Source organism: Lepeophtheirus salmonis, chromosome 7, assembly GCF_016086655.4.
Source record: "Lepeophtheirus salmonis chromosome 7, UVic_Lsal_1.4, whole genome shotgun sequence".
Taxonomy (NCBI): Eukaryota; Metazoa; Arthropoda; class Copepoda; order Siphonostomatoida; family Caligidae; genus Lepeophtheirus; species Lepeophtheirus salmonis.
Window position 1 is genome coordinate 4,721,412 of NC_052137.2, and position 26,962 is coordinate 4,748,373.

At 31.5% G+C, this 26,962-nt stretch overlaps 1 protein-coding gene across 2 annotated transcripts in view; it reads right to left on the minus strand.

Moving 5' to 3' along the window:
* Positions 1-26,962, minus strand: part of LOC121121760 (anoctamin-10) — a 37,708-nt gene that overhangs the window by 3,022 nt on the left and 7,724 nt on the right. Inside the window, exons 1-13 of one of the 2 annotated variants that reach the window (XM_040716741.2) lie at positions 17,679-17,750; positions 17,465-17,544; positions 17,216-17,391; positions 15,866-15,953; positions 14,809-14,956; positions 10,955-11,071; positions 5,978-6,084; positions 4,948-5,136; positions 3,446-3,734; positions 2,562-2,617; positions 2,415-2,489; positions 368-892; positions 120-304 (exon numbers count right to left, since the gene is read on the minus strand). In XM_040716741.2, the coding sequence (XP_040572675.1) occupies positions 120-304; positions 368-892; positions 2,415-2,489; positions 2,562-2,617; positions 3,446-3,734; positions 4,948-5,136; positions 5,978-6,084; positions 10,955-11,071; positions 14,809-14,956; positions 15,866-15,953; positions 17,216-17,391; positions 17,465-17,544; positions 17,679-17,691 (2,048 nt within the window). In that variant the 5' untranslated portion in view covers positions 17,692-17,750. Of the gene's footprint in view, positions 1-119; positions 305-367; positions 893-2,414; positions 2,490-2,561; positions 2,618-3,445; positions 3,735-4,947; positions 5,137-5,977; positions 6,085-10,954; positions 11,072-14,808; positions 14,957-15,865; positions 15,954-17,215; positions 17,392-17,464; positions 17,545-17,678; positions 17,751-26,962 lie in introns of those variants that run through there. The other variant, XM_040716740.2, reaches the window with a different exon arrangement.

Consider the following 26,962-nt stretch of genomic DNA (forward strand, 5'->3'; position numbering starts at 1 on the left):
TTTTTCCAAAAAATTTAATTTTCTGTGAATATTTGAAATTTTATTTTACAAAACTTCCCCCCCCCCTTCACAATATGATCCTGTAGACGCCCCTGTACAAATAAAGTCATTTTCAATACCTTATATATGTTTGTGTTCCAACTTCCACTGTGTTCACTTTTTCTTGCGTCATTTCTTCCGAAAAAGCTCTCTTCAATTGCATTTGCTTTCGTTGAAAGTCGATTTTAAACTTTTGCGTTAGAACATCCATTGAAACTTCAGGAATAGCGTAGCTTATGATGTATTTCATGATAAATAAAAGATGCTAGAATATGCAAGGGAAAAAATAAGTATACAAATAAAAGTTATCCGAGAACAAGGAAGTTACCTCAAGTATTAATGCACCGAATATAACTGCCAATGAAGTAAATCCGGGTGCAATGGTCTTTACCCTCCCAGGTAAGGTTAGAAGTGCACAGTTGACGACAACCCCCATAGCACCCATCATATCCATAACAGTACTCCATGAACCAATTCCTTTCACTCTTTGCCCAAAAGGGCGTTTACAAACAAAACACAATTTGAATGCATCACTACGTACTTCGATGATATTGTTGAGAAGAGCGAAGAAACCTGCTAGGGGATAAGAGGCCGAGAAAAGAGTGACGTAGCCAAACTGAATAACCATTTCCAAGTAATCGTCAAAAGTCCCTTCATATTCTGGTGCATTACACTCAACTTCTATCTGAGAGAGGGCCACGGGTTGGGAGGATTCCTTCTTTTCTAAGCTACTTTTACTCGGATTCTCTCCTAAGAACAAGTACATAATCTCCATTTGTTTCTTCACAAAAGGAACAAATGATTCCCGGATATTCCCCACGATTTGTCGTGTTATGAGTAACGTAGAGAGTAGCTACATTGGAAAGGAACATGTCAAATATATTAATTACATACTAAATCAAAGCATAAATGAGCTAATTCATTCGTCATTCCAAGGTTAATAGAAATAAAAGGTTATACCATAATCCTACAAAATTTTGACGTCAACCTCACTTTTAAATTGTGACGTCAAAGAGTATAGCTGTTACCAAGAGTAGGTATAGGTATATCACCTTCCTTGACTGTTACTGTATACTCTATGACGTCATATATGTCTGTCTTGCCGAGCAATCCGTACGGTACATCAAATTGAAAATTCTAGCAAGCCTGATTACATCATTCCATAACCTTGTATTTCTATTAACCATGGGTCATTACATATCCAATCGCACCTCTCCCTCAAAAAGCCCATTTTTCACTCGGACACTTCAGAAATAGGTTGAAATTTAGCATGCATGTACTTTTATACCTGAATGGCTCAAATATTTTCTTGTATTTATTTTTGCAATCCGATGATTGGTTCCCTTTATTTTTGATATTGTAGCAAAAACCGTGGTGTACATCAAATTTCAAATAATCATATCTTTTGAACCTCTACTTAAATTTCAATAAACAAAGTATTTCTGGAAAGCCTAAAAATATGAACTTTATATACTTGCACGTTTTGGAGCCATGGACGTTTATATTATGACCTTTAATCTTGAATATGACAACATGGATCAAATTTTATTTTGGTCAAATTGAATTCATTTTGTAGCTCTGAATGTAATCTATGGACAACTATACTGTCCAAAAAGCGTTAGTAGTATAAGCTCACACCTTTACAACGTCTTATTGTTTGATCCGATGGTACCAATAATTAACAAAATATACTTAGTTGTTTTTTTTTATAAGGCGGGAAATACGATATTACTTTTTCCCCAGCTTATTATTTTACTGTAGATAACATTTAGAGTTAAAAAACAAATCCAATTTTGTCAAGATAAAATTGGATTCACGAGATCAAGTTCAAAGTCCAAGATTGTGTCCCTAAAAACAGGCTCGTGACTAGGGGGTTGTTGTAGGAGGGACCGCCACACCTTCCAAATAAAAGTTTGTTGTCAAATTTGTCGAAGAGAAAAAGTTTTTTCACAATCATTTTTTGTTCATTTCACAATTTTGAAATGAAGAATTTTCAGTATTTAAAATATATTATGTCTTTTATTAAAAAATTTATCGTCTTATCTAAAAAAAAATAACTGTCAAAATGTCAAATTTTAACCATAAATGAAAAAAAAAATGTTTTTTTTGCTCAATCTAAACAAAAGTTATTTGTCAAATTTGGCATTTATATATATATATATAAAATTCATGTAAAATTGTCAAAGATTTGTCAAAAAGCACTCTGCCCCTCTAAAGAAAAATCCTAGTCAACGTCCTGCTCAAAATGAGATGTTATAAGAAGTTTGGAATGAAAATTTTTTTCATAGATTTCTAATTTTTTTCAATAAATTTAGTAAATTTTGAGTTTTTGATTGGATGTGGAATGGACTTTCATACCTGATTAAGTAACCTACCTCACTTAATTTATCCATATCTTGGAGGTAAAATGCGGAGTAAAACAATGACAAAAACGAATTGACAAATTGGAACTAGGTTAAAACACATATGATTATTATTATTTGAACACATTCATCAATATTGCCAATATTATTGTCTCTTACTAAAATCAACTTTAATATCAAATTGTTGTCATAATCCTCTTGTAATTTATAGTTTTCTATAAGAGAAAAGATATTATGTGACATTTAAATATACACACCAGAAAATATTAGGTTAAGTAAAAAGTTATTTGCGTTTTTCGCTGGATGTCTTTAGTGACCGGTATCTCACAATTTATACATTGCATAAAAAAAAGAAGATGCTTAAAGGTTAAGCGTACACTTAAAAAATTTAATTTAAAATTTTGTGTTTGGTGAACCCATTTGTGTGTTATAGTGTTCCAAAATGGAAGTTAGAAAAGGGAAAATTCAATACATTTTTCAGTATCACTACGACCAAAGTGCAAAGACAGAGCAGGCCACAAAAAAATAATATATATACTGTTTTTGGAGTGAATATATTATCAAATGCAACAGTAAAGGGGTGGTTCTAAGGATTCTGTTCTGGTAATATGGACGTCGAAGATGAGGGATACTCTGGTAGGGCAATCATCAAAAATGTCGATAAAATAGTAGAAATCGTCGAGTTGGACCGGAATGTGAGCACTTATTCCATTGCACAGGAATTAAAGCTTAGCTGGAAAACCGTTTGGAACCATTTGGATGAAGCTGGTCTAAGAAGAAACTCGATATAGAACCTTTCGGATCGAATTAATTTTTGCGACTCTTTGCTGAAACGTAACAAAATTAATCCATTTTTGAAGCGTATGGTGACTTGCAATGAAAAAAGGATCATATACGAGAACAAGGGCCGAAAAATATCATGGTCAAAGCACGGTCAAGCGGCTCAAATTAATCGCAAAGTTATGTTAATCCTAACTATGGTCATTTTATTGTCAAAATAATGCGAAAAAACGTTTAGAACTTTTTACTTCGCCTATCATTACCTTGATCATTTAACCAGTATGCAATTTTATAGTAAATTGTATCCATAATGGGGATTATGATTGCCAAAAGAATTTTGGGAATATATAGTAGAAACCCTTGAGTTCCTTCATCTGAAAAAGTTGCGTCAAACCATTGTTGAAGTTCTAGAACGAGAAATAGTGCGAGTCCAACGAATAAGAGACAAATACTAATAACAGGTATCGTAAGGAAGTAAATTGTAATATTCCTCTTCCAGGATGGGTAGTAAAGAACAATCTCTTTTGTTATATCGTTAATCCGCTCTTCACCCTTAAGAAAAGTTATAATTATAATTAATGAGTCAATTACTCTTGGGTGTCCCAAGACATATTACAAAACATTTTTTTTTCTCAAAAATTTGAACTGCATTCCCCCAATTTATTTATTTATTTGATCTCAGCTACTCAAATATGAAATAAAATTCTCTAAAACAACGATAACAGGTGCCGACGAGAGCTGAATTTCAATTTTTATGACTTGATCATAGAGTGGACCTCTAAATTAAAGTTAAAATGAAATGACACAAAAAGCACTAACCATAAATGTACTTCAACTCATTTGACTATCAGTAAATATATATCTTGCATCAAATGGAGCATATAATGGTTCCTTTTTTTTTTTTGGTATATGAATGTTTTTAAAGCTAGTGGTAGCTTTATTTATTCTTTCATTAATAACTCGTCTGTCATTGTTCATACTATCATAAAAAGATATATTGATTCATATGGGTCAAAAGCATGACACGGTTTCCCCCGTTTCAAAATAGATAATTATTTTCATCGTGAAGTTCCATCTTTATGGAATAGTAATTCTGCTTAGATTGAAGCCTTAAAAAAAATGTCTATGCTATATATCAGCTTACTGATACAGCTGATATATTCTTCAAAAGTTTTGGAAATACTTCCATGGTTTAATTATGAGGAATAAGGAACAAAATCAATTTCTACTACGTTGCGTTCATGAACACGAAGATATATCCTTACTTTAAATAAAAAAACTTAAAATATAATATATCAAATAATATTAATTTATTGTTTTATTAAGTAAAAATAATCCTAATACATGAAAAAGAGTCTTATTATTGATCAATTCTGAAAGATTAACTCAACATTATATAGAGTACTGTGGACCGGGGAAAGTTCCAACAGGTTTTATGAAATTACTCGGAGATACTTAAAATTACACTAACCAAACTTTTACACAACAGATATACATCTATTTAGTAGCAGTGAAACGAGTTAGAATACACTAATAAAAAGTACTTTTTGTGTAATCTTTATTTGAATACAAATTCTCCGGTCCGCACTACAATCTAGTAATCGAATTAACTTTAAGCTCTTGTGTCTTAGATATTTTTTTCTTCATATTTGAGTAGCTGAGATTAAATACAAAAAAAAAAATAAAAAAATGGAGGCTCGACATATTTGAAAAATATCTTTTGATTTTATGGGACACCTTAATTGTACACTCATAAATCACTCACTTCAAAAAGTGGACGAGCTTCTTTTGAGTTCTCAGACACTTTGTCTGTGGATACACTCCATTTTTGAGATAGATACGAGGATTTCTGTTTCCAAAAAGTGAGGTATAAACTTGACCAAACGACATTGAAAATGGCAAAGCTAATAAAACCAATATCTTCATAAAAGTCCCCTCGACCACAAAGGATGAGCTAAATAAAAATGTATTTTATATTAGAGGCTAATGTACGAAGTACGTAAAGGAAGAGGATGAGGGGGTGGGGGGGGCTAGAGAGATATAAATGTTAACCAAATGCAAACATGGAAAGAGGGGAGTAAAAATTATATAAAATTGCGTACATAGGGGTTGGTCTAAAAAGTTTATGACCTAACAAAGATACAAGACATTTTTTCAAAAATTTTATTTGTCAACATAGTCTTTTTGTAACTCTAAATACTTGTTCCAGCGATTCTCCCATCTCTGTAACCCATTCAAATAGTACTCGGCGTTTTTCTCTGCAAAATAATTGTTCACGAGACACCTGAGATCAGCTATAATCAGCTGTGACAAGGGGGGGGGAGAAGGTAATTAACAAGGACATTGGCAACAATTATAAGAATCCCTAATTCTACTCTGATTTCAACAAGGACTTACAATCATAACTCCATAACAAATCCTCAAGGATACGCTTCGCCTTATATGAACATAAACAAATGTTTAATCAGGTTTGGATGTAATTGAATATATTTATGAGAGGATGTTCACTACTCAATAGTGTTGGATCGGTCCTAGAACTGATTTCCTAATCAGGATGCAATTGAGCACTTTTTAATAAAGAAACGTAGCTTCTTATTAATAAATCAAGAATTACAAGGAAGGGATTTTAATAAAGATTAATTACTAATTCTAAGAAGATTAATAAAGAATTAAGCAAAAAATGGACCTCAATGTTAGTCTTATCTAACTTTTTATAAGAAATTAACAAAGTTATAAATACATTTAGACCAATTAATGTTTACACATTAAAAAAAACACCACATAGACAACCTTACCCAGAATAGAATCCCTACAATCGCCGGAATGATGAGAGCAAATGTGTAATGGCCCAACCAAGCAAAATAAAATCCAATTTGAATTCCAAAATATTCGGATATTTTCTCTGAAATAAAAAAAAAAAAAAAAAAAAAATTCTTCATGAGGTAAACATATAGAATATCTATTTGTATATGAATTAATTATTAGAAATTTTATTATCTAGAAAAGAAAAGGAGAGTATAAATGAAATGTCAATCGGTCTAGAAAATATCGAGCTAAGTCACTCTCCGAGGTGTTGGGTTTCAGGCCGACCCACGGGCTTACGGGCCTTTAATGACGATGATGAGGTTTCGTTCATATATTGATCTCCAGCCATTTCCATAGATTTCTCCAATTTTTTACTATTTGATGAAATTTCATGATAGTTTGTAATAATCAATAACGTCATCGTCAGGTTTTTCTTTTGATAAATGGTTTGAGGATGACGTCATCGATTCGTTGTATAGTAATTATTTTACATTATTAATATAATAATGTGAACATTTTAAATAGTATATTTGTCTAAAGTTTGATGGAAATTCCAATTCTTTCTCAAAACTCAAAAGGATGAATCGGTCCTAATTATTAATAAGACCTATGGAAAACAGATTGGATGGAGCCTAAATCCCATACATATATAATGATAATAAATCAGGCTAGGGCCGGATTTAGCGTGAGTGGACCCGAAGTAAGATGTTTTCTTTATTTAACTCTTGAAAATTTGAATTTATTTATGAATCTATATTTAAAAAATAAGTAAATAATATGGCCTTTAAGAATATTTTTATTTCTTAGGTTTCTTCTGTAGAAAGTATTTTTTTTTTCATTTTTCTCGAATTATCTTTAAAAAAAAAAAAATCTTAATTCTTTTATTTATTTAGAAAAGTAATTTCAAACGAGGAGTTTTTAATGGAATTATTTGTGATCGTAAATATTCATGGTAATTTTTTAAAGTATGTTTAAATATGGCTGGAATTAATAACAGATAAAAATAAAATGTCTTTTATAAAAAAACTTATACAAAAATATGTTTCGGATAAAAAAAAACAATATGGCACGTCATAAAATATAAAATTTTTGTCAAAAAGTAACATCGCTATTACATAGGGGTTCTTAAAAAACTTTAAAAAAAAAAAAAAAAAAAAAAATAGTGGTCCTAAGGTTTCCAATTGTTCCTTTTGATAAAAATAAAATAAATAATGAGAAGCACACTCCAAAGTTTTCATATTCACATATTTTTTCTCTTAAATATGCAACCTATATTTTAGATGAGGACTTGATCTTTAAAAATATATTTTAATAAGTATCCCCTTAATAAAAAAATTATGTAAAAAAGTAACCACGTGATTTATGAATGACCCCAAACTTGAATATAAATTGGAAGTTTAATAGGTGTATATCTGAATTAAGTTTCTAGGATACTTTGACAATTTGACAAATGTAGCTTTGCCAAACAGACACATTACCAGAAAAAATAATTATTATATTTGATGAGGATTCATTCATTCGCAATACTATGTTCCTCATGTACCGATGCATCGAAATTGGCAAGAATCAGCCCTTTTTGTCAAGTATTGGAATCGGCTCAATCCAACCGAAAAAACTGGTACACAATGGACAACCATTAAATTTCGTTGTACGTTTTGAGATCATTACATTGTGCACCGTAATATCGGTTTAGAAAAAATCACTTATGAGGTCCTGAATTGAGTTTCAACATTAGTAAAAACGTCTCAGCAATTAAATGGATCCATTGTTTTTATGTACTTACTAGGAAAACAACTGGGTGGTTATTTAAATATCGTAAAATAATGATTTTCTTTACCATTTTTTCAGGAGATTACAAAATATATAATTAAAGTATTGATTATTAATTAAGAATTGTTCATAAAGGGTTGGATTTGTTATATTTTCTTTGAAATATGTTTAATTATCTTCATTAGAGCAGTCCATCCCAACCCTTGGTGACCTGCCGCCACATTCAGAACCGTGACTAGTGGGAAAGGGTATACCTCCACTGACAATAGTTTTGTAGTCAAATTTTAAGTATTTTCTGTTAAAGACAATGATTTTTGTCAAACTTTTAATAAATTTGTCAAAAATGAAATTATGCTGTAAAAATATTCAATATTTAACAATTGATCCCCTCAATTTTTGATAAAAATATTAATGAATCTCAAAAATGAAGTTAATGTTGTCAAATTTTCATTTAATTGAAAAAAATGATTAAAAAATGTAATTCAAAATTCATTCCGAAAAGAAAAAAAAATGTAAATTCTGTGAAAAAAAAAAAAAATTCTGAGGTACTCAAGCCTGTGACTAGGATTTTTATTTTTGTAGAGGGGCTTTTTCACAAAATGTAAGCGTTTACAAAAGTGTCAAAAGACAAAATTTGACTAATATTAAAAAAAAAAAATCTTTTTTGAATATTTTTTGGAGGAGACAAGATTTGGAAAATATTTTTGACAAAATTTTAACAGTTTCAATTTTCAAATGTATAAATATTTTACAAAAGACACTATTTTGAAAAAATAAAGTGGTTAAAGTAAAATATCGTGACAACAACAAAAAATTATCGACAATTTTTTTTTTCCTTTTTAACCAATTATTCAAGCTATTAGTCACGGGTTTATAATTAAACCCGTTCAAAAATATGCTTTTTTGAATTTTGATATGTTTCCGGATGTTTTCCCATGCTTTAAGGTGTGAGAAGCTCGAAATTCATTTTTAGGGATCCAAATTTATCACTTACCCCCCTCATATACTACCTTAAAATTTCTCAAAATGCCATTTGTGATTAATTTCTTATAGTTTTAGGAATAAAAGATAGATAAAACATACCATTGAATGTCAAAAAAAGACATTAAACATTAATATGTAATCATTTTTGAGTAATACTTTTTATATATTTATTATCTTAGTATCAAGATTGCTCAGTACAATGAAGCTAACGAGAAACAACAAGGTGTGCGGATGGAACAACTAAAATTGTATACTCCCATCTATCAATTTTTTATTTTATTTTATTTTTTGGGAAAAATATATTAATATTTTCGAAAAAAAACCTAGCTTAATTTCATATTTTGAAGAATTTTTCATTTACCAATTTGAAAATCAGAATAATAGGCTTCTCATATCTCAGACCATGGTGAAAATACGGAAACATACCAAAATTCAAAAAAGTATATTTTTGAAAAGGTATATTGTAGAATGTTATAGCCCCCTCTACAACACTCTGATGAAACCTGACCACCTTTATATTGCATCTACCATCATGTCACAAAAGAGATTTTCATATTTTTTATGAAAATACTAATAAAAATCTTTTAACACCTTTTTTCAATCACTTAAAAAAATGAAACTATTTTTTAACTATAAAAAGTAACGACTGATAGAGTTATTATTTTTTTTTTTGTAACAATTACACAACCAATATAACAGTGTCGTTATATAGGGGCCATCGAACCAGCCCTTTTATATAATATATAAAGGCTCCGAGTAAAATTATTTTTTTCTTGAAAAAACAAGATTCGAACAAAATTATTTCTTAAAAAATAAGAAGATTCGTATCATTTTTTAAGAAAGAAAAAATTCAAAATTAAATTCCTTTATCTTTGACATAGACTCCGCTCGCGGTAAACCCAATTCTATATAACAGTGTTAGTACTAGAGGTGGATCGGTGTAATAAATACCAGGATACGAGGGGTCGGGGTTCGGGCCAGTCTGCAAGCTTTCGGGTCAAAATATGATAATCTACTCATATTTTGATCTCCAAGCATTTCCATAGAATTCCCCGAATTTTTACTATTAGATCAAAAGTATTGAGAAAGAAGAGATTTCAATTTATGAATTTTTAGCTATACATGCTGAGATATACCGAGTGGTCCATTAAAATCTGAACACTTTGAATTTGAAATTTCTGCGAGATAAAATTTATTAATTAGAATATAAAATAAATACTATAAATAGATGTGTGTCTGAGCTCTCTTAATCATTAATGTAGTAAAGTGGCAATGATGGCTTCCAGGCGGCGGAATGCCAGGCTTGTAGTCCTCTATCATAGTGTGTCAGTGCTGAGTGACAGTGGCTGCTTTGAGGGCCTTGGTGTTTGGATAAAGAGCACTGCAGGTCTTCCCTCGATATACACTCAAAAGGTGTAGTCGAGAGGTTTTGATCATGGCTCTAGGGGCACCAAAATGGTCAAAAAAAGAGTTTAAATGAACTCAAAAGACTCATTCAAAAGAGTCTTTCAAAGGAGGAGATGTGTTTCTTTAATTGCTGGTATAAAAAGTGGCCTCTCCACCCTCAAAAGGCTCTTCCCACCTACTTTTTTGATAGCTCTCTGAACGGTCTGGTTTGAAACCTCGAAATCTCTTGCATATGCCCTCATTGATTTGAGGAGATTGGCCTGGATTGCTTTCTTTAACTTATTCAGGTCTAGTTTCATAAATTTGACAGATCCTTTCCTTCTATCCAACGTTTTGGATAGTAATGACGGTTAGACAGTGGTCCTCGAGCCGCCCAACTGCTTGGAAATTCGTCGATCACGTTCAAGTTTTCTTCACTAGTACTTAAGCTAGATTGCTCAGGGTGGTTTTGTTTTGTAACTAATTGTTTATGCTTTAATACAACGGAATATGAATTAATTTCATTCACTCATCCTCCATTAATTATTGAATTAGTAAGTGTTCAGATTCCAATGGACTACCCGGTATATGTGTACACACATGAAGATTACACAGTTGATTAAATGCACTCTCAGGAACAAAACATGTACATGTCTTTATAATTTATTTGCGTTTATTACCACTTGAGTTTTATTGCTATTTACTTTTATTCTTCAATAATCTAAATAATTGTTGAATCAATTTATTATATATTTATATTGCAATGAAAAAAAAAAATAACTGATGAATCCCATTTGAGCCTAATTGATATGATATGAAAAACTTACCTATGGGTTGAGATGAGGCAACAACTTTAACCCAATTATGCTTTAAATATTGTAGACTGTCTAGTTCGTGAAGAGGGTATAATTTATGGATGAGATTACTTCTTAAGCCTCTGGGAACTATTTTCAATGAAAAGTACGTTATTAAAGTATTAATTAAATAATCATATATATATATTCATAATATGTACAATTTAAACATACATTTGGTAATCCCCCCCCAATTTTGAGGGACAAAATATATGCTGACTGAGTTAATTAAAAATTATAATGCTCCTTACTCAGTGATACGTTATAATTTTCAAAATTGGGAGAATAAAATAAATTAACTATTACTCTTACTTACATATACTTTTTTTAATTTACGCTCACCGCAATTTAGACAATTTTTACATACCTAGTAATATGTACAAGGTGACCGGAAATCAACTTAAGAAATTCAAGGAATGGTTTTACAGCCATAAATTTATTATTTATTATATTTTTGAATTAAAAATGGGGAAATTGAGCGTTCAATATCTACAATTTGAGGTATTCAAAGTATTTTCCCTCAGCTCCAATGAAAACCTCGAGACTATTCATGATGAGATCCACCTCTCTTGGTAACCTTGGCCACACGGCACCGGAAGCTTTTGAATGGCCCGGACGATCTCGTGCGGATCCAGCTTTGCCTTTAAGGCCTTCACAGACGAATGATACTCGTACTCAAACCTCCCCAGAGATAGAAATGGCATGGATTCATGTCTGGGCTGCGGGGACATATTGGAGTCAAGACATCCTTTGACTTTTTGGCTTTGTGGTCCGGTGCACTTTCTTGTTGGAAGGTGTTATTTCTTCCTTGCGCTACTCTATCCTTCCAGGGAATGTAAATTAAAAGTGCAAAACCAGAACTACTACAATGACAAATTGGGATAAACACGAGGTCGCCCGAAGCTGTCAAAGCTTTCGGCGCCATGTGGCCTAGGTTATCAAGAAGGTGGATCGCATTATGAATGTCATTAAATGTATCCTATAAGATGGTTCTAACCCATCTAGTTCGTTCGTTAAAGCCTTTAAAGATTTTCCTAATTTATCTGGACCACTCTGTATGTACATATACAGGGTCGACGTGATATTTTTAACACTTGATATTACTGAACATAACATAATGTTAGGTAGCAGTAAATTACTGAGGAATTTTCCTAAATATTGGGTCTGTAGTTGAGAACACGGTGTTGCTGACTACAATGGAATCCAACGGTTTTAATCTGTCCAACCAGTGGAAAAGAATAACATCGGTTATGATGATTAGCGTTGGTTTTGAGGACTGTGGTATCATGAAGGGTGCCTGCATGGTGAGGAACCCAGTGAAGACCATCAGTCCATTTGTCATTTGTTTTTTTTAGCGAACAAGTCCCAGAACTTCGAGGACTATACCATCCCCAATATCTGGCCTCCTAACAGCTCCGACTGGAATCCCTGTTACTTCTACCTGTAAGGTTCAGTTGAACGGGACAGCAACCGAAACTCATGCAACACAGTGCCTGAGTTAAAGTAGTGCATCATCGTGGATTTCAACAAGTCGGCCATGGACCAGGTTGTGTGCATCTACAACAGGTTCAATTCCAGGCTGGAGAAAGTAATTGCCACTGTGGGTGCCTACTTGGAGTAGAATTACAAGACAGAAACTACACCTATCAAACAGTTTTTGAATTTAATGATTTATTAAAGATTTTATGCATTGTTTTTTGAAAAGAGTCAAAAATATTGCGTCGACCCTGTATACCTTACAATGTAATTGTGAAAATAATCTGGAAAATGAAAATTTAAATAGTTACGATGTCACTTTGCACTGACTATCCGACTTGTAAAAATATTTACAAAATTGTGTGTAAAATTTATTTAATCGATAAGCTGTTTTATGATTAATTTATAGATAAATAAAAGGTTGATTATGATATTTAAGTATCGTACTCATAAACAAATTGGGGCTTTAATTTTTTTTTAAATTCCTACAATCCTGTATTGCAAATCGAACTTTCTATAACTAGAAAAGGCCTACTGGCAGAGACGTCATACCTATTTCTTACTTTTCTTGATCTAATCTCTATCAGTTATTACTAAACCCTCTAAAAGACTAATTATTATGTTGGATATGGCATATATTATAAACTGACTTGTATACCTTTCATATTGCGTATACAATTTCTTTAAAATATATAAATCATAACATATGTATTTTTTTGAAAAATAGTTTATAAAAAACCATGTAAAACCAATTATTTAGTAAATACTAGTTGAATTCGTCGGCTTTGTTCGTCATATGTTTTTTTTTATTCGTTTGATCTTTATAAAATTTTCATTATTTATATTAAATTTATCATAAAAATAATTCAACTATCTTGTTTGATTGTTTTATAAATATAATTTTTATTAATATCCTATAGTTAGAAGCAAAAAAAGATTATACCCCATGTACCAAGGTGTCTTTAAGCCGTTTGCAAATTCATTTATTATCTAACTTCATATAAAAAATTTTGTTGTGCAAAAATGTTGGGCTTTTACAGGGTGGGATGGGGAAAAATCTAAGTGTAATATATTTTTTTTAAATTGTCATATATTTGGCCTGATGAGAACTTCACTTTTTGGTGTAAATCCCTGCCCAAAAAGCACAAAAATAGTAGAATCTAAACATTTTTTTCAAGTTTTTACAAAAGTGATCCAAAAATTAGGCAGGGGAAAGCAACTAAGAACTTTCTTTTACTAAATTTATAGAGGTGTTTATATATGATCGGCTAATTCAATATTGGTCTCAATAACAATCTCGATTGATAGCATAATTTTGTTTGGCACGGTTACTACGTCTTGTTGTTAAACATAGTTCCCGTTGGGGTAATTTTCACGAATCCATGGTATAATGACAGCTGTCAGGACCCAAATGTACTACCTGGCCCCAATCTTAAAGAAGTATGGAGACCTAACGTTTCCATCTGACGTCATAACTCCAAAAACTATTATTTAGGCTGTATTTTTTGAACCTATCAGGCAAAACCAAAAGGTGTAGTTTTTTGGGTATCAGGACTAAAGGGGGGAGGGGCAAAAGTGTCAAAAAGGAGTTCAAAAGAACTCAAAAGAGTCTTGCAACGGAGGAAATGGTCAAAAGTGGCGTCTTCACCCTCACCAGGCTCTTTCCATCAACTTTTTTGATAGGTATCCGGAAAGTCTGATGTAAAACCCAAAAGTGTCTTCACCCTCACCAGGCTCTTTCCATCAACTTTTTTGATTGCTATCTGGAGAGTCTAATTTAAAACTCTGAGTTCTCTTGCATGGACTTGGGGATTCCCCTGGTCTGTTTTCCTTAACTCCTCCCGATCCAGTTTGGTTTTTATGACAGAGCCTTTCTTCCTCTCCAAAGTTGTGGAATTGCTGACGGCGTAGACGGTGTTCTTGGAGACGCCCAACTCCTTGGAGTGGGCGAATGGAAATTTGTCGATCACGTTCATGTGTCAATTTCTCAACTTTTAGATAAGCTAGAGAGCTGGTGTTTGTTTTGTTTTGTAACTACTTGTTTATTCTTTAATATATCGAAATATGAATTAATTTCAAATACTCAAACTTAATTAATTATTGAATAAATAAGTATTCAGATTTCAATTGACCATCCGGTATACTCAGCAATTTAATTCCTCCAAACATTTTTTTGTTTGTTCATATTCTGTCAATCACAGTTTTAATTAGTCCTAACATTAAAAAAATCTCTTTGTCAGCGGGCAAACCTACAAAATCACGAAGTGATCAAATACTTAATTCGACCCCTGTATGTATCTACGCCCGACAAACAGTATTTAAAAAAATAATACTATATAAGAGGAACTTACAGATTGCTTCTCCTTTACGAAAATGTACGTCATGAATTGTTTCTTCATTCTCTGTGCGAAGTGAAGAAATTAGGAACATTACGATGGATTGTCTCTCTTGACTTGTAAGAAAACTCTCAATGGATTCGATCCCAACAAATTCGTGTGCCTAAATCAAATATTAAGGAACTTAAAATGAATGGCGCTATTTTGATTTTATATAAATTTTTAGAGAAATGACCTCACAGTTTCATTGTATTATTTTTGAAACATTTGATATGTGGCCTGTCAACACTAAAGCAAGTTAGAATGTTTTACACCAAAATTGAAAATGGATTACATTTATATTCATCGACAAATTATCATCTATTTCTTCTTATAAAATATTCTGATTAATCCTTTAGAAAAATCGTAAATTATACTCTTAACACTAAAACAACGACATTTTTGATACCATTTCGACTTTGTTGTAAAATATGATCTAACTTTCAAACCCTAGTGAATTGATCTCGGTTTCACAGATCAACAAAACTTTATCAATATGAAATATATCAGCAGGAGCATCTGCTTTTGTGAGGATGTACTACATATATAGCATATCAATAAAAGTTAAAATATTATTTTTTGGGAGAATTGAGGCAATGGATTAGAAAAGTCAGTCTATTCTGAATGCTTCAGTTTTAAGAAATACTCTCTACATAAAACGTACACTCTTTTTTTATAATTATTTGACAAACTTAAGGCTATTTTCTATTAATAGAATAGTTATGAAATGAAAAAGGTAATTAAATTAAAACAGTTTTAAAATTAATGTCTGTAGGAGTCAAAAGAACCTTTCTTTATTTCTATTGTTCCAACATCTTGAAATGAATAGATCAACCAAAAAAAAAGAAAGAAGATAATTCCTCAAGACATTCATTACGTGATTGTATTAATTCAATTCTCTCATTTATTACATAATATCTAATCTACTTTTTTTAAAAAATGTCCTTCGTTGGTCAAAAATATAGTGTGCAGGTTCTATGAATTAACTATTCCTCGAACAGTTGGATAATCACAGAACTGTGTACAAACATACCTCTTTTACATTGAATTCCTTGAGTCCGCCTCCAAAATCTTCCCGCACTGGCTTCGGAACATGCATAAGAACCAGACCTTTTAGGTATCTGAAATTAAGTTGATACATAATAACTAAAATAATTGGCTTCTGTCTATTTTTTACTGAATTTAAGAATAATTAATCATTATTTATCATTTGAACACGCGGGCTTTATTCAATCATTTCATTCGATTGTTTGATTATAATTTTTACACAATCAGAGATGACTTTTTTAGGCTTCATGCACCGTGTCTATGAGCTGTTTGTAAATAGTTATTATGCAACTTTATATAATACCGTTGGTTTTACCATAAGAAATTATATTGTGTGAAAGTATTGGCCTAATAGACGCCCTGGCGTTTGGAACAAAGAAAAAACAGTAGTCGATGCTGTGTAAGACTATAAACTGACAATTTTTATTTTGTGAATGAATTCTATATCCTGCGATGTTTTTCCGTGAATCCTTGTTCAAAAAAGATATAAAATGTACGTATTTAAACTTTGGGATCTCATTTTTGAAGCTAAGCACTTCACATTTCAGAAAAGGGACAAATGATATTGCTAAGATTAAGGTTAATAGAAATACAAGGTTAAATAATAACACTTTTCCAATTGATCTTTGACATCCACACCTCTTTTTAATAGTGACTTCAAAGATTATAATTGTTACATAAAATAGAAAATTCTACCAAGTCCGATTACATGATTGCATAACCCTATAATTCTAGGTTAGGATCTGCATTTTTGTGTCTAAAAAGTTATTACTTTAGTTGCAAAGTTGTAAAAAATATTCGATTTAACGATGCCCCCAAGACAAAAAATAAAGTAGCCTTTATTCAGTGCAGTATCCTAAGGGATTCACACCCCAAAAGTCAACTCAATTTATGTAACCGTTTTGGAGTCAAAAAGGTGGTGTTGTGTCGGTCCTTATTAATTCAATCCAGTCCAGTTTTAGAACTGGTACCTCAGGCCGTCGGTCTTTAAGACTGTCATTACCCGCACTGATTTAAAAAAGAATAAATTAACTTGAGTGTTGTCATCAAATACCGAACTTTAAAAGTTTTTAGGACGGTACTAAATGGGACTATAGTCTTCAGTCCTATTTTAGTTCATACACAACACTGCTAAAACATATTTGTAGACATCAGTCTACAAATGTATATAAGATCCATTTATTAAAAGCCAACAAACCATTCAAAAGATATATTACCTAAGATATTTATTTATTAATATCAAATATGTGGATCTAACGTCGTTCATTATTAATAAGCATGTTCATATATCATATTAAAACCTGTCAAAAGATATCATTTAGAATAAAAGATGTACCCTTCAAAGGTTGATGCAATTTGAAAGCACTGACACTCTTCTTTACAACCATTGTAGCGAACAGTCAAGCGTTTGGTTTCTATGATGATGCCTTTAATTTGTTCCAGCTGTAGTTTACACCATAGTACGACATGTTCAGGAGTATTTGGATGGAAGGTAATGACGACATCACAAGGCTAAGGTTAAAGTTATATTATTTATTCAGAGGAAAAGGCACGAATTGTAGTTATTATTATAAAAAAAAATCACCTCAATTGGACTTGTATTTTTCCATATTTTTTTCAGTGTGAGGAGCGAGGGAAGTTCGTTTTGACGTATGAGTTTTGAGGCTGGAAAATAATAGAACATTTATAAAATATATTACTGTTTGACTATATTTTTTTGAAAATATTTCATAAATTATAAATAAAGTCTTATTTATTCTGTAATTTGGTTTTACGAGTCTTTAATTCATTAAACTCACTCAATTGCAACATATTATCCTTGTAACTCTCTCAGAGGACAATACTAACTAAGCTAATAAGTATGATAGAGATAGATAGGCGTATTTTGAACATACATATTTCCAAGTCAGTTGGCTTTTTTGTACACCTGTTCCTTGATAATTATTTTCAGAAAAGCAAATAAAGGGTCTAAGGCTATTCATCATATAATCAAAAGCATCTGAGTGAGGCAAAAGTAAGAATGGCCTTTAATATAGTTTTTGTAAGAAAAGAAATGATTTTATATCTTCAATTTTAAACTTAATGTGTTTAATTATCTCAAATAGGGGGCGGACACTTTACCGAAAAAGTTAGTAAATATAATTGATGGTTACTTAAATTGTAATACTAGGTTGATTTTTTGGTGTAGGAACGGGCAAAGTAAAACTAGGCCTTATTGCCCTATTGCACCTTCCCAATTTTTGATACAGTTTGACGTTGAGTCTTTAGGTCTTTCCGATACTCCAACAAAGTAGAATATGAAATCATACTCCACAAAAATCCACCATCAAGGATACAGACAATAGGGAAGGGCCTATAAGGCAATAGAGTATAGCCTTACATTGTGCCTTGCTCCACAAAAATCGGCCTACTATGTATTGATAATTTCCATATATACAATGTTACACCAATTTAAGAAAAATAAAGTGTTTAATTATTTGCCACGAATGGCAATGATTATGGGTTGATTAATTAACAATGGATTGATTTCAACAGTTGGTTCGAACCACAATTAAAGCAGTTCTAAGAAAAATCATGATAACAGCCCAATAAATTAATTAGAAAGAAAGATAAAAAAATGTTTAAAGTAAATCAATCAATCAATGATTGAGATTTAAGACTCAATAGGCAATGCGAATGAACCAATCGTTTGGATCGAATTGTTTCAAGCTCTTATGTACCTGGTCAAGTACTGATCAACAAACCTCCATCCTGAGGTCGTTTCAGACACTATAATTATTTATTTTTGGAAAAGTGGTCATCGGCAAGGTGTCCGTTCTGCAAAATGAAGTTCGGTAATGTGTCAGCGCACGATAATAACTGTTAATAAAGCAAAGTTTGTCTCTATGTATTCTGTATATGTACACATTATAGGCAAAGTGTCCTAGAACCATCTCGAATACATTTGAATAAGTGGACATTCACAAACAAAGGGCCCTATTAAGGGAGGGAGATCCGGCATAAAACCACGCCTTGGTCCATTGAAATATGAGCACTTACTAATTCAATAGTAAATGAAGGTTGAGTGATTGAAATTAATTCATATTTTGATATATTAAATCATAAACAATTAATTACAAAACAAAATAAACTAGCTCTAGCTTGCGTATAAGCCCAGAAAACGACACTTCAACGTTACCAACAAATTTCATTCACGCACTCCTTGACGCATGGGGTCCCAATATGTGATTGCCTTAGAGGAGAAACTTTTGCCATGGGTGCCGGCAAACTTTTTTGATAGAAATATAGCTTTCTAGCAGGATTCTACACCTGTACACACCTAGAAAAAAGGAAAAGGAATGGTTGGCCAACAACATTCCCTTCTGGCCCCCTTACAGCCTGATGCCAACCCCCTCGATTACACTTTTTGGGTGCATGTTGAGGTCTGTATAGTTCGTCATCTAAACTCCAAATCTCTCAAAGCCACTGTCGGCCAGGAATGGGACGCCATGTCAGAGGACTACATCCACAGTATATAATCAGCCTTCCTCCCCCGCCTGGAAGCCATTATTACCACTAAGGGCGGCTATATTAATGATTAGTAGAGCTCAGACACACGTTTTTTTTGTATTAATTTTGTTGAATTTATATTCTTAATTAATTAATTATATCTTGTTGAAGTTTAAAATTGAATGTATTCAGATTATAATGGGCCGCTTAGTATTTACGGTAACCCCTCTTCCTATTCTACTACTAGGAGGCATTACTTTCTTGAAAATAGTTAAATAGAAAGAATGAGCAATCCCTTTCGGACATGTTTGTTCTTTGCAGAGTAAAAGTGCATTTTTGCATAGTTACAAAGTGTATTAATAGAACTGGGGTTGCAAACTTTTGTTTGCAGTAAATTACCATGTAAATAATACTATCTACTTTTTTTTCTCATTCAAATGTCATGAATATTGGTATTTTGATATATACTTTAATTTTAATTATATATTGTGTTATTTAATTAATTAATTATCAAAATAGCATGGAACGTGTACAAAGTCTCAATTTGTCAATATTTTCATAAGTCGCTTTTGAAAAATGGTAATATTATTTTTTAATATGATTTGATTAAATAACTATTCTTTTATAGAACATATATATATGTATACTAAATCTTTTTAAAGTTAATATTAACCGTCAAAAAGGATTTAAGTATAATTTATCCCTTACTAAAGGAATGGTTCAACCAAACCATTGGTTGACCGATGAAATTGCACTACTTCTCAATAATAAGCAAATTTACGTTAAGCAATTGAATGAAAATAATGTTAATTCTTCCATTAAAAAAAAAAGAAAGAAGATAGATGTTAATACTACGAGGATCTATTTAAAAATGAACAAAAAACAACAAAAAAAACAGAGTACATCCTCAAGCACCATTTTTTCTATACAAAAATACCATCCCTACTTATAACTAATGAGATCAAATCAAGATTGTTATTATTTTTTATGATAGTTTATCTAAATGCAGAGCTCCCTCCCTGACTCACAAGATGAAAGTTAATTATGATTGGCGTTCTCCATATAACCATTTTCAAACTCTACCTGGTAGGCTTATCAACTCAAATGATTATTTCATTAAAATATTTATTTAATTCATTTACACAACATAAACTTACCTTGAACGTAGTTTGACCTTTGATAATGGCCTTAATAACAAAAAACATACAAGACGATGAATTATATTATAAATGACGCATTAATTAATGATCTACATATGTCTTTTCAGTTGTTGAGCTTCGGAAATCGAGATATTCGTAGTTTCACTCAAAATGACGAGAAAACTTTTCCTTCAGCTCAAACAACATTTGAAATCCGACCAGTCTCACGTGACTTTTCTAAATAAATATGTATACAATGTAGCTCATGTTCCGCCTACATGATGTTATTTGGTGTTGATATTTCACAGATTTAAAATCATTGTAAGGCTGTGTTGATCGATGAAACTGGTCCTAATACTGGACCAGAATGAATAAATAAGGACTCATCCAAAACTAGTTACTGAAGGATATTTTAAGTAAATGCTTCAGGAATCCACAGCTATGAAAAAAGTTTGGGAATGACAATGACGTTTGTTAGAAAAGAGTATTTTTATTAATATTTATATATATATATAAAGGCAATAATTCTTCTTTTAAAACACATGCGTATTTTCTTTTTTGGGTAGCTTTATGTACTGCTTTAGAAAAAATCCGTTTTCAGAAGTTTTTTTACGGAGAAAATTGATTCAGAATACCACTGAATCGTTTTTTGGTGATCCTTCTAGAAGAAATTAACTTTGAGGTCTAGGGTTCTACTGGGTGCTTCTTATAAAGATAACATTCAAAAAGAGAAGAAAAGGTTTATTTTAATAAAGGAAATAAGTATTATTATCTAGAAAACATTATTAAATGGAATATGGACACAATGGGGAATAAGTATTGCTTACTTACATAAGTTTATAAACAAAGCAATAGAAAGGAACGCCATCTTGCGGCAAAATGAAATAACTCCCTAAATAATAATATTATTTTATAAAAATATAAGTGTATTCTACTCACATAGTGAAATTTTTTCTCTGAGTACGTCATTTTTTTTAAACAACTAAATTCAAAATAAGGCTAAAGACTGACATACAATCTTGCAGATAGTGTATTTTTTTAGGTTGCTCATGTCCTATTTATATATAAGAAGGCTTGGCCATTTCTAAAAAAGATTAGTATAAAAATTAAGTAAATTATTCATTAAAAAAATCGTCATTCCATAAAAATGACAAAAATTTCATAAAAAAGGCCATTTTCAAAAAGAAAGGGCACCACATTTGATTTTCTGAAAAAGGGAAAAAGAAGGATAATGCATATTTATCTTTACCAGAGGCCTTGCCCTTTTTCTACCAAATTTATAGAAGAGCTGTATTCGAGTCCACCTTTTCGGACTCTTAGTCAAGTCTAAGTCCTCATGATCTAAGTCCAAGTCAAGCAGTAGTCCAGGCTCAAGTACTTCTACTCTGAGTAGATAAACATTAATAGAATACTCGTAATTCCCAGAATTTTCCACAATAACATATCTGTTAAATAATGAAAGCTATTAAAAAAAACAAAAAAAAAAAACTATAGGCCTATATGCCCCCAAATCTGCGATAAAATGACTGGAGTCCAAATCCAGAGCACATCTGATTTATATTAATTGGTGAAGTAAAAAGTTATGAACCTTTTTTCGCCCATAAAATTCACATAGTTAGGATTTTCCAATTAAGATTGTTCCAAATGATTTTCTGGCTAATCTTCAGTTCCTGGGCATGGAAAAAGTGCTCGAATGCCGGCCCAACTCAAGGACTTCCATTATTTTATCGACATTTTTGACGTTCATATTAACAGAATGGAATTGTTAGAGCCATCACTTATCTGTTGCATACGATACTGTATTCGGTCCATAAACAGTATAATTTTATTTGCTGCATGCTCCGCCTTTTCACCTTATTTGTAGTGATACGGAAAAAACTATCAAATTTTCACTTTTTTTTACTTCAATTTTGGAAGGCTGTGACACACAGATGGCTTCAACAAACGCACAACGCTCAGAACTTTTTACTTTTACCTAATATTTGTTTGCTTCTCTTATATTATATTAATTTATACTACCAAAATAAAATTTGATATGAGCTCTTTCTTATTCAATTACATTCATAATTTATTAAATAAAACACTTTCAAGGTACGTGCAAGCATTTATTGAAATAAAGCAAGTCATTAACTCATGCACACTTCTCTATAAATACGAGCTCTAGGAAGCTCTTCTATTTAATTATATGGCACTGAAAGTATGAAAGCAACATTATAGAAGTATCACGGAAATCTGAGTCCTTTTTGACCAAAAAGATCTATAATCCCCTTATTATCTTTAAAAAGAAAAGAGAAAGCTATTAAGGGAAAGCTATTAAGAAACATCAATCGATCACGATTTAATCAAAGGCAAAAAAATATTATAGTTGATAAATTACTAGTTAGTCAACCAATTTTTGCATTTTGATTGAGCGTCTGATTGTTTTTTACCTTGAGAAGTAGGAAAATGATATTTATCATTTTATTTAAAAGTGATTTAACAATTAATCTATTAATTTTTTTAATAGATTCTATTTAAATAAGCAAACAAAAAAGTAGTTAATCTTCCTTTTAGTACCAAATATAGTTAATATCATCGATGAAAAGAATACTATTGGCTGGTATATTTAAAAAAAAAAAAAAAAAAAAAATTAAAAAATTAAAAAAATTAGGGGCTTACAAAAAATAGCTCAACAGCTCCAAACTTTTGAAATTTTACAATTTTTTTTTCAAATTTAAAGAGGATTTGACCTGAATATCAACTAAACTCTTAGTGTTATAACAAATCTTATAAGACCAGAAATTGAGTGTGTCAAATCATTAACAATGTTCAATTAATTTCTTGAAGTAGACAGAGTAGATTAAATTACAATAAATTTGACCTTTTTCTGACCTTATACTAATTTTTTTTTTTTTTCTATTTTGAGTCATAAATAAACAATTGCTAATAATTTGGGACAAATAAATTGTGAATATGGATATCATTTCATTTACGAGCAGACAAATCGACATAAACAAAAAAAAAAGAAGTTATGGTTGTCTTTTCTTTTTTGACCATTTAGCACAAAACGTTATTAATAAAGCTATTGAATATTTTCGATAGTAAATTTACTTAGGTAAATTTTTTATAATATAAGGGACGTTGTAACAAGAAGTACTCAGATGATATTCAGGTCAAAATACTCATTTTTGAAAATTACCTCTAAATATTTTCACTTAGAACTCTGCAACAAATCCTTAAAGTAGCTCTATGTCTTTCACAGACAAGTGTTGCTTATTAGTAGCATTTTGTGTGTTTTAAAAGATAGAAACTAAAAATCAACATGGTAACCCCTGCAATTCGAAGAATGTTTTTGAGGAGAGCAGTTTAGATGTCATGACGTTTCATTAGATCAGCTGCAACCAGTTCTGACGAGGGCGGAAGGGAAGAAGAAAATAACCAAGGCCATGGACAAGAATTACTCTGGTGTCGATTCTCAATTCTACTAAGAGCCAAACAAGGCCTTGCAACTATAACTCCACAAAAGAACAAGTACTTACACGCAATATTATCCGATTCAGAAAAAGATATATAAATCATTAAAATATATTTTGAAAATGAAAGCATTTACCTACAAACTATTTCTTATACCTTTGTATTTTTTAATTATATCCTTCAAAACGAAAAATAATGCATAATCATGCAGATGTTGTAGTAAATTAATTATAAAAAAAAAAAGCAGCTCTGAAGGCCACTAAATCCTCGCAGCCTTCATTTTTTATCGAAGTAAAAGCAATCAGGGACATATAATCTCAATCCATGGACAAAAAAAGTTGAAATTATATCAAATAGTGTTATTGATCTTTGAAAGATTCCCGAGAATCAATAATTTTGATATCGCTGAAATACAAAACATTTCCGCTTTTCCGAACTTTTCATTATATTTGTTCCCAACAGGAGCAATTAATGAATAAAGTTGTATCCATGGACACAAAATATACATATACGATAAATTGGGAATAAAATTGCTCTAAATTTCAGCTTTTAACAATAAGGGATGTCATGTAATGGAGAAGATTCGACCATAGAAAGAGAATTGTTTGAAAAGAGAAGTTGGTCAAAACATGAACTAGTTATTCATTCCAATATGGAGTTAATATTGTTCTTCCTTTTGGGATATTGTTTTGGCTAGTCCTTTTAATCAATTCAACTTACTCAGCTGATATACATAAAAAAACCAATGGGTTGTATTAAAATTGAATACTCCAAACTGGATCTTCAAACCAAGGACATCTTTATCCAATCTCTTTTCATAACAGCTGAATTTCTTCTATCTGAACTATATATTCAAAAAGAGGTCTGCCTCGCAATGCCAAACTGCCATTAAAAATAGATAAGGGTGGTCACATTTTGAGGTCCCAAAAGTCCGAAATGTTGTCATTCAGGAAGGCCTGGGTCTTAACACCGCGATGACACGACCTACGTCTTGAGTAAATACAAAGTTGTCCCAAAAGTTCATCTGCATTGATCCGTTCGTTTCTCTTCACAAAAATGGGGGGGGGGGCAGACTCCAGAACACCTAAAACAATAGTTCCGGCTGAAGTTGAGACATTGTCTGGATGTTTGGTTGTGATGAAGTGGCTGTTCTGCTTATTCACAGTTTTTTTTTCATTGGAAAAGTGCAAATTTTTGGCCGAATTTTTGTTGGCCTTGGGAAAATTTATAATCATCGTTGCCCTTTCCAACTGTCTCAGTTAGCTCTGTTTAGAGAAATAATGAAATTCCCAAGGAAAAGACAAAGAAGTTCACATATGAATGGATATTAATTGCACAAATCATAAAGTAACGTTTTAGTTTGGTGGATTTGAGAGGTTGTTGTGTGCCCTCTACAATAGCTTCGTCCTCTTTAAGGACGGACAAGTGGGACTGGATTGGACGGAGTAGATTTTTTCGGTCTTAATATATATTCCTGATTTACGAGTCTTATAAACATGATTTATACCACACATTTAACTTTATACGACGTAGTTTTAACGAATTCTTAATTTATATTTGTCAGAATTTGTTACAAGTCCGTTCATATACCCAAATCCTTTGATATAAATTGTTAATTAGATTTTATCTAACTGCCAACTTCTTTTTTCCTTTTGACAAGCTTTCTCATTTGAAATTTTCTGCTATTTACTCAATACGTTTGACATACTATTTTCCAATACATTTGTTTAAGGAAGTCTATAGTTGTTTTATTGTCATTTGCTACTCTGACGGTCGATAAAGGAGTTTTAATGTAAATATTATTAGGGGGGAAGGGGACATTAATTTATAAAAATGAGCAAATTGAATTTTAGCCCAAATTTTTGGATTCATAAGGAACTTTGAAGCACTCTAAAAAACAAAACAAAGAAAAAAAACATTCCGGCCGAAACTTTTGAAATTCAACAGCATAACTTTAACATTCAAACTTCTGAACCCCTTTACGAATAGAGAAGGCCATTAAATTGTGCCCTACTTCCTTTCTCCAAAAAGAGTTCATCTACCCAAGTCTTAAGGGGGTAGATTATTACTTGGACTTAGGAATATACATCTCTCGTGATTTGACATTTAAGGGCCATATTCAATACATTATAAAGAAGGCCAATCGTAACCTGGGAATTATTAAATGAAGCTTCAAAACCCGTGGTCCTTTGTTTATGGTAAAACTATATAAACTTTATGTCCTTCCGATTTTAATGTACGGATATGAGATCTGGAATCCTTCAAGAAAGTACTTGATTGATTCCTTTAGAAAGGTGCAAGCCGGGTTTGTGTCGTTTTTTTCTTTCATTGGGAGATAACGAGAACAACGAATGCAAAATCAAAAGACTTGCCCTCATCACTTTGTCTCGTAGACGTGCAATTAAAGATATGATTACACTACACCAAATTTTAAGCAAAAAGATTAACCTATATCCCCCAATCCAGATACTAAATAAAGGCTATCTGTTCCACAAAACGAGACTCTCCACTCTAAACACAAACTACCTACCTTTTTTATGTTTGTTGTCTATAATATTTTAATATTTGTATTATAAATGTATCACTATTATTAAGAGATAATTTTTATATATTATAAAATAAGTCAACCTATATAGGCTTTGTTTATCGCCGATGGTCGAAATAAATCAATAGATAAAAAAGAAATTCATTTTCAAATGGCTATAGAAGACAAAAAACGCTCTTTAAAGACTAAAACTTTAGAAACATTTATTTTTGATTAAAATGCAACGGAACATCGAATTAATATATGATCCTAAAAACTGGAGACCCTCGTACAACACACTAAAATAAAATTTAGCAATACTTGACCTTTTTGTGACCTTTTCTATGACCTTAAACCCTTTTTTTTTTATAAAATTAAAATGTTATAATGACTATTGCTTTAAGCATAAAAAGGCTTGAATGATCACGTCATTCGTGTGCTTCTTCCTTTAAAAGATGCTCTTGCATTCGAAAAGTTG